Source organism: Lampetra fluviatilis, chromosome 49, assembly GCF_964198595.1.
Source record: "Lampetra fluviatilis chromosome 49, kcLamFluv1.1, whole genome shotgun sequence".
Classification (NCBI taxonomy): Eukaryota; Metazoa; Chordata; class Hyperoartia; order Petromyzontiformes; family Petromyzontidae; genus Lampetra; species Lampetra fluviatilis.
This window is the reverse complement of record NC_136323.1, coordinates 7,625,506-7,642,503: the sequence shown is the minus strand read 5'-3', so window position 1 is coordinate 7,642,503 and position 16,998 is coordinate 7,625,506. Positions and strand designations below refer to the sequence as shown.

The window sequence follows — 16,998 nt, the reverse complement described above, 5'->3', positions numbered from 1 at the left end:
TATTTTTTTCACAATCAAATTAGAAATGAATGTTTCTCGTGTGCATGAAATGACAACGGTAATTGCCTATGCCAATGGAAGCCACTTATTATCAAGCTGCTAAGACCATAAAACGTGCATGACAATAAGGTGAGATGCCAATGAATGCTGAACAAAAATCTCAGCACTTTAGATTTGCCTCTTTTCTCATCTCATGTTCTCACCCGCGAAGAACACACATGCCCTCTACTGGACAGAGTGCTAAATGAACACGTGTTTTTGCGAGGTGAGCTTGAATTTTGTTCAGCCAAAAATAATCATCATTTAAATATCCAGTTTCACTCACATGCTAGGTACACTGCACAGTGGATATTTCCACATGTACGGAACCTTGTGTCAGTCCGCTGCTGGATGAGGACCTCACCACGCTGTCTGTCGGTCGTGGAGGTTATCTGACCATACTTCACCACGCCGCTCAGGATGGGTCGGTGAAGGCAGGCAGCGAAGACGTGATAATAACATCGAAGCACATTACACCACATCGCAACAATGTATTTTGACACACAGCCCTCTGCTGCCCCACCACGTAGCTCCACAGCAGCCTGATGGCACCCTGTTTGTACATGGTGGTGGTGGCCCATCAAAGCACCATCCAGCCTTCGCACTGCTTAGCTGCTGAGATACGCTGGGATTGGTGGTATTATAAATGGTTTGACCACAAGAAAGTGGAATTTTATAAATTGGTAAATATATAAAATAACAACCTAAGAATATTGGTATTTTATGAACTCGCTCCATTTTCTTCACACAGTTTAACACGGAACTGTTCCCCTTATCGCCCGCACACTACTCGCCATAGCTGTGTTTATCTGACATTTACACTGACGACACAGCTTGCCTGAAGGCATGTTTTTGTGTTTGTTTGTTTGTGTCTTTCTCCACTTCTGCCCCTGGAGTATTGCGACACATTTTGTACGTTCAAAAAAATATTGTTCGGGGTGGGGGAGGGAGGAATACAACCAAACGGTAAGAATCGATTATCCTGGGATCGAATGTGTGGTAAGTGGCTTCTTCCACTTCATATTGTCTGGAATGCCTTTCCGCACAGTCCCTCTTGAACTCCAGGCTTAAGACCTTTCATGTGTTTCTCTTTCGCCTCTGACGAGTGACATCTCCACTATGTAACGACCTCCCGCCCATTTTTCCCAGCTCTCCTCTCCCTCTTACCGATCATCGATGTTTACCCTGGCGGTGTGGCCTCTACCATTGAAACGACCCACACAAGTGGTCACAATGAGACCCTTCATAAATGCAATGCGTTATTGCCCCATAGTATTACGAGAACATTATGAATTCTAAAATAATAGGGTCAAGCTCTGCAATTGTTTGCTCACACCATTTCTGGCAAAACAGAAGCCACTAGAGGGAGCCCAAGAGAGCCCCTCAAGAACGTAATTTAGCCTATTCCTTCACCGCTGGTCCGTCATCTTGAAGATAGGTGGAAGTACCCACACTTCACTCCATCACACACTGCCAAATCAAACCGGCGACCCCTGGATTGCGAGTCTGGTCTACGCAAACATTGTACCAACCATTCCATTCCCTTCAAATAGCGGGGTGCGTTCCTTTTAAACAGCGGCGCGATCATTTAAATAACACGTGCATCCAATGTAAAATAACATTTAGACAGAGAAAAAAAACAACAACACACGTTTTGATACTCAAACTCGTCGGGGAACTGCGCCATTCGGATGATGCCGTTCTCATCCATCTCCTCCAGGACGCTTCGTTCCACCTCGGCGTCAGACGAGCGGGCAGACATCGCCGTCGCGTGCACGAGGGGCGCTCCGAATCCACCGCCGCCCTTCGTTATGGCAACGTTCGCCCCATGCCCAACGCGCCCCCGCGATGTTCCAGTGGCGGCCCCCTCGAAGCACGTGGCTCAAGCAGAGCGCACAACAACTTCGTCTGTAAGAAAAGGAGGCACAGATTGAGACGCGCGGTGTCGTATTGCAAAGCTGATGGTGCGGTGGCTTGCGCACTGAGCTGACACGCCGGCCACCCGAGTTCGAATCCAAGGCGCAGCTCCTCACATCAGTGGCAAGCGATGATGTCCGCATAAACCTTCACATCATAGTGGGCTTGACAAAGTGCCTGTAAAATTAGTATTAATAATAAACGCGTCTGTTGCTCCCAGCAACCTGGATTCAATTCAAAACCAGGTACAACCTCAAGGGCAGGTGGCATCTAAATCTGGCTTGTTCTTCCCTTTGGTCAACTCAGCTTAAAATACGTACCAGGCACAAGAATAACTAATTGTTTGGTTTGGGGAGGCCTTAATGATTTGGTGGATGGAGGATGGCTATAGTTTTTGGTTTATATAGAAAACAGTTTCGCATCTGGAACTTTACACAACTGCATTGGGGGAGAGAGAAATACCGTGATGACAGAAAGTGATAAGAGAGAATGTGATGTGAGAAAGTGGTGAAATGAAAAGGATGAAATAAAATAATTATGCGCAGCAGCGTCATGATTTAAGGTAAGTTAATTTATGAAGTGTGATTCTTTAATATTTATTTAAATTTACGTTACGCTTATTCTAACCAATGTTGATGTATTTGTGTTATGATAAATTGCATTATTTAACAGCGTATGTATTTATTCAACGTAATTCATTCAAGATACGTTTGCATAGGCCAATATCATTATCCGCCAAATTTGCTATGTTCACGAGCATCTCCGGAACGTATCCGTCGTGAATAACCAGGGAAGTGTCGTGTCGAAAATGCATGGGGCATACACGGACTCAAACTGCCTATTTCTCTCTCTAAAATTGACCAGGCTCTCATAGGTCCATTCGCTTGTTCTCTCCCCCGGCCGCTTCGGGGTGGATTTCCACACAACTCTCTCATAGACATGCTAATTTCTCTGCTCCAGCAGACCCACCTCCCCCCCTCTCTCTATTTAAGGCCACGACACAGAGGCATTGGATCTCTGTGTATATTATGTTGTGTGTCTCTCTCTGTGTGTCTCTGTGTTGTCTCTCTCTGCTTGTGTGTCTGTCTGTGTGTCTCCGTGTCTGTGTTTTGTCTCTCTCTCAAATTTAGTTCTACCTGATGACGACTGCTTGTGTTGCAATCGAAACATCGTATTCTATTATTTAATTTATTTTCTTTCTTCGTGAATTTACCGAAAGAACCAAAGATGAATTCCTGCAGTCACGAAAGCTTAAAATCAAGTTTGATTAAAGTAACTACTAATTGGTATGGCGATATGAAAACTTTTTAAAACACTCACTATGGCTTGTCATTATGTGGTCTAAAGAGGTAACATTCATAATCATAATCAAATGCAATGTGACATTATAGTACAATAAACTACCGTCATTATGAATAATTCTCCACTCGTTAGCATTCTTTCAACGCTGCCATGTTGATTGAAAGAATGCTGTCAGCCCATCTGTCAGCAATGTCTTGCACTTTTAATTTCACACACAAACTTCTGCATTGTACTTCCCACTACCCCGCCTGACGATACATCCGATGCAATTTCTTTCAACAAACGGTAATTAACAGCGAATGCACAAGAGGCTTGTTTTGCCACGAAGATGTTAACAACAAATGCAACAATGTGTACACACGCAGATACCCCGTCTCCCCGTAGAATTAAACTCACTTTAAACAAACCAGACCCATCCTATTGCTGCCGATTAAACAGATTTGCATTTAATGATTTGTCAATCGCAATTAGTATAACAGCATTGCTCAACACAATCACAGTGGATATAGTCACGGGTTTATGGATGGTAGATGATCCCCTCATGGTTTAGCACTTCAACTCGCGTGTACAAAATAGCAAATAAGTGGCATAACACTTACGCACAAATAAATTACACGTTTGGCAAGCTAAATAAAAACATAAACAGAATTATATTGTTGGTTATTTCTGTAAAGTCACGTAGAAGGGAAATAATAAAAATATAAAACAATACAAATTCTCACGACGTTTCGACTGCAACACAAGCAATCATCATCAGGTGATGATGATTGCTTGTGTTGCATGATGATTGCTTGTGTGGCAGTCGAAACGTCGTGAGAATTTTTTTTTATTATTTCCCTTCTACTTGACTTTACCGAAAGAACCAAGAATATGAATCCCTGCAGTCACGAAAGCTTTAAATCAAAATATTAACAGAATTCTAAATATGTTTAAGTTTTAATCGGATAAAAGTGAATGATGCATATTCATTTCGACCTTTTTGCTATGCATTTGTATTAGTATTGGCAGGTTTGTGTGAAGGATACATGTAAAATAATAATGCACAGCTCTTTGATAATCCACTTCTAGATGAAGGCCCCACCCATGTTATCTCGGTTATGGAGATTGTTGACTATAAACTTATGTACACTATTTTTTTTTATTTTACCAGGTAAGGCCCACTGAGTTTATATACTGTAGCCCTTTTTTAGAAGTGACCTGGCCACAAATGATAGCTCACGAAATGGCTCATCACGTGGAAATTGACAGCAGCCGAATATTCTATAAACGCATGTTCCTAAATGTGGAGGGAAAATATGGAGAGCCTGGAGGAAAATCCATGCGACCACGGGGAGAACATGCAAACTCCAAATAAACAGCAGGCGTCAGGATCGGGATCGAACCCACGACCTCCTGCATAACAGGCGAGGTAGTTAACATCTCGCCACTGCGGCTCCCCTATACTTCACCACGCTGGTCAGTGTGGATTGGTTAAGGGAGCAAATTCAGATATTGCTCGCCACTGGTATTGGCCATGGCTGGGATCAAGCTCATGCATATGTTCCTTTGCATAAACAGCTCTTGACCTATACAAATTCCTATTCCAGGTCCTGCTGCTCAATATTTACAAGTATTCCTTTACTACGTACATAAAAAGGGCATCTAAATGTTTAATCGAATGTGCAACTTGCCGCTTGCAGAAACCAAGAGCATGGTCATGGAGAAAATGTAAATTAGTGGACATAACTAACATTTAAAAAACTCTTTTTTTTATATTACCAAGTAAGGCCCACTGAGCTATATAGCTGTTTTTCAGAAGCGACCTGGTCACAAGTGAAAGCCCAACGGAGTGGCTTATGTGGAAATGTATAGCAGCCAAATACGCGAAACATGCCGTCCCTAATCTGCAAGGCAGTTTAAATCATTGGCTATTATTTAATCCAGTAACGGAGACACAGTCTTCCCAATTACAACATCACACGTTGTTCACTACGAATTATACAGCGGTTCTGCTGAGCCCTAGCAACGCAGCAGTGTCGTGCAGTCGGCAATGCACCTGGGATATTTACCTGTCTCATGTGACCTTGCTCCCAACTCCACATCTGCTGGGAAGCACTGTATGATAGTAAGAGTGAAAAAAAATCCTAAAATACAGGGTATACAAATATCCCCCGTATTGCCATCCATATAGAATGTTGCTGGCAAGTGCTGTTTGTGAGCACCTATAAAGAGCAGGCACGGTCCACATGTGGCTGGTTGTAGCCAGAACCATGTCCCAGTTAATACACTTAACGATACAAAGGTAAAGGTGCAGCCCTGGCATTAATTGCTCAAAGCCCGCCTCGAGGGTATGGTTTGCGTACTCTTCCACGCTGTCCAGACAACCCTCTTAGAAGAGTTGAGAGCACCCACATATCACCCCACCACGCGCGACCTGACAATCGAGCAGTCTTCTTCTTCCGTATGGCTGCTGTAGATGCAGGTCAACAACTACAGTACAAAAACGAAATGGATGTGTTATTGTTTCATTTCAACATTGCCCTACAAAAGCCTCCTCTCCAAGCAACGAGCAGGCACACAACGCGATGGGTGGAATCTTCTTTTACTTTCTGAGTTCCCTGTCACAGTAAGCGACTGAAATCTTGACTAAGTCTAGATTAGTTAAAGCCAGCAACAGGGCTCATCTTAATACCAGAATCAATGAGCTATTTTTAACCAACCCCCACCTCCGTCCTAGCTGCTGCTTCGCACTGTATGAGCTGAGAGAGGCTTTGTCGAATTAAGTGTTAAGTGCCACTTTTGGAACTGTCACTTGTGTGCGAGCCAGCAGTGAATTATTGGTATCACTCACCGCTGATTCTAGCCATGGCCGGGATTCGAACTAACGTTCGCTGGGTTCATAGCATAGTGCCTGAATCTGGTTCCACTGCTCTACAGCATCAATGATATTGTTCCTTTCTCATATTCAGGAATTCTAGATGTGAAGCTTTCGTGACTGCAAGGTTAGGTTTTTTCGGCAAAGTCACATAGGTAAAAATAAATAATAATAAATAATAATAGAAATAAAAATAAAATTATAAATTGTGATTTATAATTCGTGATTTATAAATTTTATTTCTATTTCTATTATTATTTTTATTATTATTTATTTTTATCTACGTGACTTTACCGAAAAAACCTAAGCGTATATTCAGGAATTTCTCCCCGAGTCTCAATACCCTTTCAACAAAGCACTACATCAGGGTGTTTGGCCAGTTCCCCATTGTGTGCATGCACATGGCAGGATCGCCATGGTGGCGAGGTGTTAACTACCTCGCCTGGTATACAGGAGGTCGTGGGTGCAAACCCGACCCTGACACCCGCAAATTTGGAATTTTCACGTTCTCCCCGTGGTCGCGTGGATTTTTCTCCGGGTTCTACAGTTTTTCACTCCATATTTAGAAACATTCGATACGAATACAGGTAGTCCCCGACTTACGATGGAGATGCGTTACGACGACCCCATCGTAAGTCAAAAATATCGTAAGTCGAAGATGGCCTAGCCTACCCAGGAGTCTTAAAGAATGGTGATAATTTAGCAAAAACAGAGCAATTTACAGTACCGTACTGTATAAACTATATGCGTCCCAACGTACAGTATCGTACCTCGTACGCTGCTGCGTTTGCCTGCCGCGCGAAATGTGAAATATTTGACAATTTTGTCGTATCGCTATCGCCATCGTAAGATCGAAATATCGTAAGTCGGACCGTCGTAAGTCGGGGACTACCTGTATATGGGTGATATACATTTCCACACGGTAACCCACTTCGTTGAGCTATTATGTGTGGTCAGGTCGCTTCTAAAAACGAGCTACAGTATATAGCTCAGTGGGCCTTACCTGGTTGAAATAAAAATAAAAGTTTCGTTTAATCTAAAACTTAAGTACCCATGGAAAATCCACACATGCGGGAGTGGAAGTCGGGGGGGATAAAGTGTTAAGCTGCATATCCAACTTACTGGGGACTGGGGTATATAGTAAGCAGCAGAGGTGTGGACTCGAGTCATGTGACTTGGACTCGAGTCAGACTCGAGTCATGAATTTGATGACTTGCGACTCGACTTGGACTTGCATAACAATGACTTTGTCCCACCTATGAGATGTGGACTCGAGTCATGTGACTTGGACTCGAGTCAGACTCGAGTCATGAATTTGATGACTTGCGACTCGACTTGGACTTGCATAACAATGACTTTGTCCCACCTCTGGTAAGCAGACATGTAAACATACGTAAAATATGTTACACCAAGCACAAATAGGTTACTGGATAGAAAATAAGTACAAACTGCTTTAGAAGTGAGCAAATGTGAAAGGTCAAATTGGTGAACTTCTGTCCAAAACGACAGTTACACTGTGAGCTTAGCCACTGGTTGTGGACGGCTGACTGGTCAGGATGGATACGAGAAGGTGGGGTGCGTGGTGTTGTTACTGTACAGTGGACAACAATTTGCACGTCCAGATCGTGAACATCCTGAAGACCTCGCAGCAGTCCGAGAGTTTGACAGTCCCCAAGATGGAATGCGTGGACGAATTATGGGCCCAATGCAGCGGTGATCCAATTTTCTTACGCTGCAAACCAATAGTTACATCAAAGTGTTCGACCACAGACATCGTTAATTGGAGCCACACGCCTGAATGCCTTATGTGACTAGCAACACGCCTAAAAGCAGCACGGCTAACGAGGCCTCTGAATAGTACATCTGCACAGGGGCTCGCCTTCATTTTGAGAGCAAACAAGGTTCTTCACTGCCCGTGCAGTGTGTGAAGATCCAGCATGGTGGATACAACGTGGGTAACCATGCCAGCATTCACGCCCACAAAGGAATGTGCTTGCCTCCTTTAAACATGCTAAAGCTGCTCTAGAATACTAGTAAAAGTGTTTAGCATAAATTACGCGATCAATTTAAAGCTAGTGGCATGTCCTGGTTGACTTGTCCAATTTTACAACAAAAACCCACAACGATACGAAATTGCCAAAAATGTGTCTTTTTCATACAGTGCGGTATTACTTTATGAATATAAAGGTTACCAACAATTGCGTAATTAATTCCAGTGAATGGTATACAGTGCTGCAGAGTACACGGAATTATAAAACGCTGCCCGTGTGCATGCAGAATGATTGCTGTAATAATACAGCACACGGTACGAGTCGAGTACGTCTCACCAGTTGGAAAATAGTGGGCTACTGTGTAACTCTGGCCCGTTTTAAATCATAGTTACACTTGCCTGGACTTGTCTGTGTGTTTGCACAGTCTTTGCATTGGAATGGAAGTGGCCCTTACAAACTAAACACTGGCAACAGCATGAAAGGCACTGTGTTTGTAAAGTATGGACCAGGCATGCGGAACATGCAAAAAACTTTTTGCACCATATGCAATATGGGGCAGAAGGTGCTAGAAAGCTCACTTAATACACAACATTGAATAACTGGTCTGCAGGATGTGGCTCAGTGAGTCAGTACCGTATTGTATACAAACACTAGTCGCCTGAAATGTTTTGAAGGCTGTACATACATTACTTATCTGGTTGGATGGAACAGAGGCAAGAACGCTTCAGTAACAATCAAAAGATTTGAATCAAAAGGTTTCTGGTTCAAATCCGAGTTGGGGGTCAACTCAGTCCATCATCTACTTATGAGGATCACTATTTGCCCTTTTCCACTGTTCAAATAAGCCGTACTGGGTCAAAACCGAGCCAAGCCCAGCATTGCTGAGGAGGTGCCAGGTGTTTGTTCCACTGCAAAACCCGAGCCGTGCCATCAGCGAATGAGTCGTAACACACATATATGATGCGGTGACGCTGTTTCAGTCGTGCTGACGCAATGAACGCGTTATGAGACCCATCCCTGGCCCTGCTTGGCTCCGAGTCAGATTTGGATGTCTTGTGAAGCCAGCGTAGCATGGTTTGGTTCTGGCTCAGCGCAGACAATAGCCAGTGGAAAGCCACCCTTACTGCGAGGCTCAACTTAGATGTGCCAGACAAATAGGGGTATTTGTGGGAAGTTAACAGATACAGACCCCCAGCACATTAATTCGGAATTTCCACAACTGGCTGAGGATCACCAACTGAGATTAGCACTGCTGAATGCTCATTTGATCATGGAAAGTGTGATTTTAACACACTGCAGTACAGTATATCAATTAAAAAAACATTTAACGTTCAAATTACATACATCGAAGTGTGTCCATTTGAGACTGTATTATTTATTGTATTTTTACACACACGATATGCATTACGTTTATGAAAATAACACAATACATTCAAAACATGTAAACTATGCTATTTTAAAAAAAATCTACATTTACTACGTGAGGCAAAGAAAAAAAATCGATTAATTTAATCATGACCCATTTCTCAAATAATGATACTTGATTAATCCCGAGTGGGTGTGAATCATTGCATGCCTTTTTTAATACTTCTCAGCCCTAATGCTTAAGCGCATTAGTTCCATCTGCCCCTCTGTCTGTAAAAAGGGGTGCACACATTAACTCTCGTGACGTTGATCCAATGTGAGCAAAACTTAAGTATAAAGTTGGGTTTCCACCCTGGAGAACACCGGCTAAATTGATCTCAACGTTCTCCACAGGCTCTCCTGGAGTACCGCTATCCAAGCCCCTTTTGTCTCATGTCATGGCTTACGGACGTGCTGCTTCCTGCACGCCTGACCCTAATAGTGCCACGATCATCGTCCATTAAATACTGACGGACAAACGCACGTTGGGATTTGTTACAAAACCCATGCTTGTTTCATACGTATGTTCCAGTTGAGTACTTAACAATTGTACATTACTGTATAGTAATTGCACTTGCATTACAATATTCCTGAAACCTATTGACTGTTATACATATTCATGCAGTAGTATATAGCAGTACTGATAGTATCACAGAAGCAGTAACTTACATAAGTGGCTTACTTTTTGCCTGGAACGTTCCGTTTTCTTGTACAACCGTTATCTGGCAGATATTGCTTAACATGACAAGCCTTACCATCACTTTAATCCACCCAAAGAAAATGCTTCATTTATTGAACGGTAGAGTGTACGCACTAAATTTTTTACGAGACACTACCACTGTAAGTGGCGTTTGTAAATTTCACAACGGATGCGGAACACATAGCTCTTTCCTCCACCAAAATTGAGGAAGACAAGTGGCATTATGGTCAAGGCACAGGAAGTGTGCTGGACGATTTTTCGCAGTTACCCATAACGCCACAGTACTGAGTCAGTCCTGTAGCGTCACGGAGGGGGGGGGGAAACTCAGATCCCATTTTAATTATAATATTAAAGTAAAAAATTGCCAGTACAATATGTATCACCAGTGGTGGCTTTTCCTGAACGTTTGCCAATTCAAATAAACCTGAAATCAAAAAGATGTTTCCACGTTGCATCCGTTTTCAATGCAGTGAATGACCATAGACGTATCGGCTCAGCTATAAAAATTAGTTTCAAGATTGTTTGAAGTTGACTGTTCTTATGCCTCCACCCTCCCACTTATAAACAAGGTCACACTGCCAGGTTGCATTGCAGCAGACATCTACTGCACATCTGTGAAAAAGAGCTGTATAGCTAATCGGATTTCTCCAGTATCGTCTGATTATCTGCGTGCCTTTTACCCACAGCTCCTAATATCCGTGGGGGCTGTTTGGTCTGCACCATTAGTCTTACTATTGTCCACATTCTATCCCATCCTGCACCGTGGAGCCGCTTCATATTATCCACAATTTTATTATCCAGGAGTTATCCGGAAAATGTAGCCTATTATTTGTTGGTTATTTGCATTTTGTCGCGCATAAGTGGAATACATTTTCGGATGACATTGCGGGCATTAGGATCCGCCATATAGACGTGGAAATTATTTCGTATCCTACGTCGCCAACCGTGCTGATCGGAGGCGCGATATTCGTCCCCCAAATCACCTCGGGAAAGAGAAGTTATATTCTATTTAACACGTAGGGCTTTCGCGACTTGCCCGATGATGCTGGATGTAATTACCAGCGAAACGTCGTACTCAAAAATTGTCATGTTGTGGATTCACTCTTCAACACACCGGTGTGGAGCTAAAGTAGTGAACTATTTGTCTTTTGTCAACGTGACACTTTTTTGCTGATTGACCGTGTCGGGTGGTGGAGGGTTACGACACATTTATAAATAACGCGATCTAACCCAAAAACGTTTATTATGAATTATACTCTATTGTATGACACTGTACCATGATCCTATGACCAGTAGCAGCTAACTCCCTTGATCAACTGAAACTATATCCCTCTTCAAAGAATAGCCCATGAATATTGAGTCTTGTGAATGTGTGTAACATATGTTATTCACGACGTGTGGTGATGAATAACTTAGTGTACTTGTGTATTTGATTATTCCTAACAATCTATCTGTACAGTTGACAAATGCTTTAAAGATCTCATTACAGATGTGTTAAAACTCCCTCAATAGTTATAGGAAGACGATACTTGAACACAAGGTAATTTGTAATACGTTTGGTATCTGGTTATTTGCCAGTTTTTAAAAGTTCCAGGGAAATCCTGCATGCATAACAAATACTGTATACAGTCACCATGTCAACATCCACTGAAAGGAAATTGGAATGACTTTTTGTATTGAACACAAACGCCAATGATTATACATAACAGTACACTATACAAAAGCAGCACATTCCATTCTCCACATGATGTGTTGTACTTTAGTATGTCTGTGGGTAAGGCTCTTAATGACCGTAACAATGTCTTTACTTGTGGGATATACAGTATGTACTTGATAGAAAAAAAATTTGATTTGGCCAGTAAAGACACAAGCATAATGGGACAGAGCAGTGGCATAAACATCTGAAGAATATTTTACTCCAAATACCATTCAAAAAAGTAAACAAGTTAAAGGTACAGCCCCTCAAGTTGCGTGCTCATGAAAGGCAGTGCAATTGCAAGTAATAATACAAAGTGTTTTATTCTACCAGCCACAAATATGTAAGAATGCCCTATATTTAGCCAAGAATGCCTCTCACCAAACCTCAAAACGATTTTCTTCACGAGGATCCTCGCTCAAGGGATATTTACTACCATGAGCCAAGAATGTCTGTGTCCCGCGCATGACGTCACTCCACGTCGGCCAGCCCCCCTCAATAATACTCATGAGCAGGTGACGTCACTCCACATGAACAGCCCCCCTCATTAATACTCATGACCAGGTGACGTCCTCCAAATGGACACCCCCCACCATTAATATTCATTAGTGGGTGACGTCACTCCACATGGGGGGGGGCGAGGCGCCTCCTCCCCCCCTCCTCGGCGTCAACTTACAACCCTCACTACAAAGGCAGAACCCTCACGTCACGCGATCTCCGTAAAGCTGTTGAGACATCAAAGTAAAAAGGACGTCATGATGAACAAGGGATTATCACCTTAAAATGAAATAAGTCTGTGTCACCGCCGCCTTACAAATTGCACACAAATTGATGCAATGAATATCACGTCGCGATCTGCTTTTCGCTTGCAAGTTTCAAATTTACTGCAATACACCCGTCCTTGGACGGGCAAAAGGCGAGTTTGATATAAGGGAAAAACCGGAGTACCAGAAAAAAATCATGCGCATGAGGAGATACCACTCAACGCTCTGCTCAGAACCCTTCAACGATTCATTGCTGTAATGCAATGGATTCTGGCCATATCAAAGCCCAAGTCTCCCATCCAAGTACTAACCAAGCCTTAACTTTGCTTATCTTCTGAGATCTTAGTGATCAGGCACATTCAGGGTGATTTAGTCTTAGGTTCGGCCACATGACTAATTGAGTGTCCAGTGAATGCCAAGGAATAGTTTTACAATTCACATTGCTGGCTGAACAAGGTTATAAACACAATATAATTGTGTTTTTGGATATGAATAACCATAATCATAATATATCATATCAGCCATAACCAGTGCAGTGCTGGATGAAGGCCTCCCAAAGCTCTCAGCCTCTTTCATGCTCTTGTCATGCAACAATATATTTATATACAAATGCTTATCCCTTGGCATTTCAGGGTCAGTGATTATATAATTTGCTGCATTACTGAGTTATACACAAGCATTGGGGTCTATGTGGCACCATGACATGACTGTACACGCCACTGAGTGTGCTCAGTGGCACGTATACAGTACGTACACCATGTAGTAATGTACACGACAATGACAGAAACATTGTGCAAACGCGAATGGATGTGTGGATTTTAACAAAGAGCTTGGTTATCAGTTGCCACGCACACGTGGGCTCAGCGAATTGACCTGACGATAAATAACACGGTGACGTTGATGATCACAGTGCGGGATGAGGGCCTCGCCATGCCACGTGAGCTGCTGGGATTAGTTGCCCATACTTCACCGCACCGGTCAACGTGGGTTGGTAAAGCCGAGGAGTAAAGAGCGATACTGTCATGAATTTCGCTGCACCGCCCTCTGCTTGCCCCACACGTAAGCACAGCGCCACAGCCACTTACAAGAAACTGCCATGCACATGGCCACCTATCCAAGCACTATCCAAGCTCAACCCCACTTAGCATTGATGGGATCTGTGCATTCTTGGCCATTTGATCAAAGGCTATACAGTAATGCATTAGAAGAGCTAAATTTAATGTTGTGGCCAATCCCACATATAATGTCATACGGCAAATTTACCTGTATATTATAGTTACTACTACTGTATTGCAATATATTTACCTGCACATTTTAGGCACAATTGTACACCACACGATTATGCCAAAATATATATATATATCAGTTTGAAAATGTGAAAAACTATATTGTCTTGTTTGTATAGGTCTGGCAGCACTGAAGAAATAATACAACCAAAAATCTAAACAGCGCGCAGTTCAGGTGACCGGAGCACATCTCCTGTTACTGCCAGTGTCAGGGAAAATCTGAAACCACCAGGACCCATTCACATCTGTAAACTAAGAGCATAGGGCATATGACCGTGCATGCATTCAATGCATTATAATAAAAGCAGGGCTTGTCACAGACGAGCATTCCAGGCTTTAACTTGATACAAAATAATCCCATTTCAGTGTGTCCGGCGACACGACACTGTGCAGTATGACATAACTCGCAAATGTCTTTACGCAGTACCGTGGCTCACAGTGGTATTTCTTTAAATGCTTTTTCTGAAGTAAATATGAAGTGCATTTTGTATTTTTAAGACTAACATTTCATGAATACAACTTCCATCTATAACAATGTACGTGTATTATAACAATTGCCAAACAATTTGTACCCTAACACCAAACAAACATATTCCATATGTGGGATAAGGACAGTCGTAATTGTAATTGAGCAATAATACTTAATGTGTGCCATTTATTTATCCTGTGAAGCGTCGACTGAGCTCAAGACTTTTTTTATAACGGTTCGATTCCCAGCCTTGGCTAACCAGTGGTGATCAATAACTGGGCAACCCCGATCCTCACTCACCTTCACCGACCAGCAAGATAAACAATCGTCAAACAACCTCCACGGTCTACATGGCGTGGAGACGAAGCCTCCATCCAGGAGTGAAAGTACAGGGGGTCTGAACGATAAGCGTCACGTCGAACATGCCAAACGTTGCCTCACGTGTATGTCGTGGCAAGACAGGGCACGTGAGGCGCCGTGGGGCACACGCCCAGTTGCCAAGTAAAATCTGCCACACACACACACAGACACTCACTCAGATGGAGCTGTCCAGGCTAAGCTCCGGAAAAAAAATATTCAACCCCTGTCAGAGGTAGGGGGCAGGTGTCTGGGGATTTGTGGGGGTGGGGGTGGGTGCCAGGATAATGTCATGAAAGATTAAGCCCTGTAAATGTCCATATAAAACCCAATGCACATGTACGGTTACGTTTTGCTAATCCACTGGCTGGATGGATGGTCTCCTCTCCACGCCGTGCGGGTCGTGGTGGGGAGCGGGCTATTTGACCATACTTCACCACGTTAGTAAGTGCGGACTTGGTGTTGGCAGAGGCGCAAGGAACGATTCAGATCTCGCTCCCCACTGACGTTTGTTATCAGCCACGTCCGGACCGGCCACTCGAACTCAGGTTAGTCCACAAGGCAGTGGTCCCGCTAGCTGCTGCATCGCCACTCCCCCCAGGCACGTAGTAGGAACACAGAAATAACAAAAGCAACGGTGATGATGGCCATGCTTAGGATGGCATTAGATGCGAAAGAAGTTCAACATTCATACGTAGGATTGTCCCATGCTGTCAAACCATACAGTAGTCCCCGCTCGCCTATTTAACCGTGCGGTCATGCATGGTGATGAGTCTATGATGCCAGCAGTATCCAGGCTCAAACCTGCTGAGCTTCCGAGATCAGACACATTCCGGGTTGATTTTCTCCAAAACCAGATAACCATGATCACCACCATCATCTCTTTTCCTCCAAGTTCCTAAACACGGTGTAAACTTTGTCAACTCGGGACACGTACTGCACGTGCAGGTGTCACGCAAGCTCGTGCCCATTCTACAAACACGACGAGTGGCGATGTTTGTTGCTTGCCGCTCTGGGGCCTCCTCCTTGCTGCGTGTGTCACACCGCGCTCACCGACACCGCGCGGTCTTTTAAATCGTCAACGTCAAGTCGTGATGAACGTAAATCCGTGCGAATTGTCCACGCTGCTGATACACACACACACAAGATAAAGATCCCCCGTGTAGCCTTAACAGATTGTAGGGGCAAGTGCTGTTAGCGAGCAGCACCTATGAAGGCCGGCACGGCACACGAGGGGGTGGGTGGCCAGCTCCACGCCCGGCCGCCTTTGTCTCCCCAGTGGCGATGTTTGCTATGCACCACACCAGGTACTAATTTGAGGCCGAGTCGATCTAGGCGAGGCCCAGGGACCGGTTCAGATAATCGTGACCGGTGTTGGGCCGTGAGCGGGAATGGAACTCTGGGTTCGTAGCGCAGCGCGCTAACCACTGCACCACCGCTCCCCACACAGTCCGCGCAACCGCATCGCGACTCCACCGAAAGTCACAAAGAGTCGTCGACAGCGTGAGGACGACGACGACGGTGGCGGCGTCTTCGTCGTCTTCGTCGCCTCGTCACCCACCACCATCACAGCTGTGCATCTGGGAAACGTTTTACTCACCAGAGGATTCAGACCCGCGCGATCACCATCCTCATCCTCCTGCTCCTGCTGCTATGAAAACTCTTTCGATCGCGATAACGCTGCCTCGGATTCCCTTCGATTGATTGATTGACGACGACGACGACGACGATACTAATAATAATGGTTAATTAAAATCACCAAGATGTGAACTTTCTGAGTCTGCGGCTGAGAGTGAGTGGAGGCTGCGTGCGCGTTGTTTGGCTGCGCGCGACAGCGCCGGTTGCCGTGGCGACGAGACGCGGGGCACCCTCCCCGCTCCTTACAGGGGGCCTCTAGCAGCCTCACCACTCAGCCCACCACTCACCACACTCCACCACTCAGCTCACCCACACTCAGCTCACCACTCAGCTCACCACTCACCACACTCCACCACTCAGCCCACCACTCACCACTCAGCTCACCACACTCCACAACTCACCACACTCCACAACTCACCACTCAGCTCACCACTCAACTCACCACTCAGCTCACCCACACTCAGCTCAACACACTCAGCTCACCACTCACCACACTCAGCTCACCACTCAGCTCACCACTCAGCTCACCACTCACCACACTCCACAGCTCACCACTCAGCTCACCACTCACCACACTTCAC

The 16,998-nt window shown here is 44.4% G+C and overlaps 1 protein-coding gene across 1 annotated transcript in view; it reads right to left on the bottom strand.

Annotated features, from left to right (window-relative positions):
- The window catches only part of LOC144948506 (microtubule organization protein AKNA-like), a 65,936-nt gene extending 49,447 nt beyond the window's left edge, over positions 1–16,489 (bottom strand). Inside the window, exons 1-2 of the mRNA XM_078878042.1 lie at positions 16,380–16,489; positions 1,691–1,947 (exon numbers count right to left, since the gene is read on the bottom strand). Coding sequence (XP_078734168.1) covers positions 1,691–1,801 — 111 coding nt within the window. The 5' untranslated portion in view covers positions 1,802–1,947; positions 16,380–16,489. The remainder of the gene's footprint in view (positions 1–1,690; positions 1,948–16,379) is intronic.
- Between the last annotated feature and the right edge of the window lie 509 nt (positions 16,490–16,998).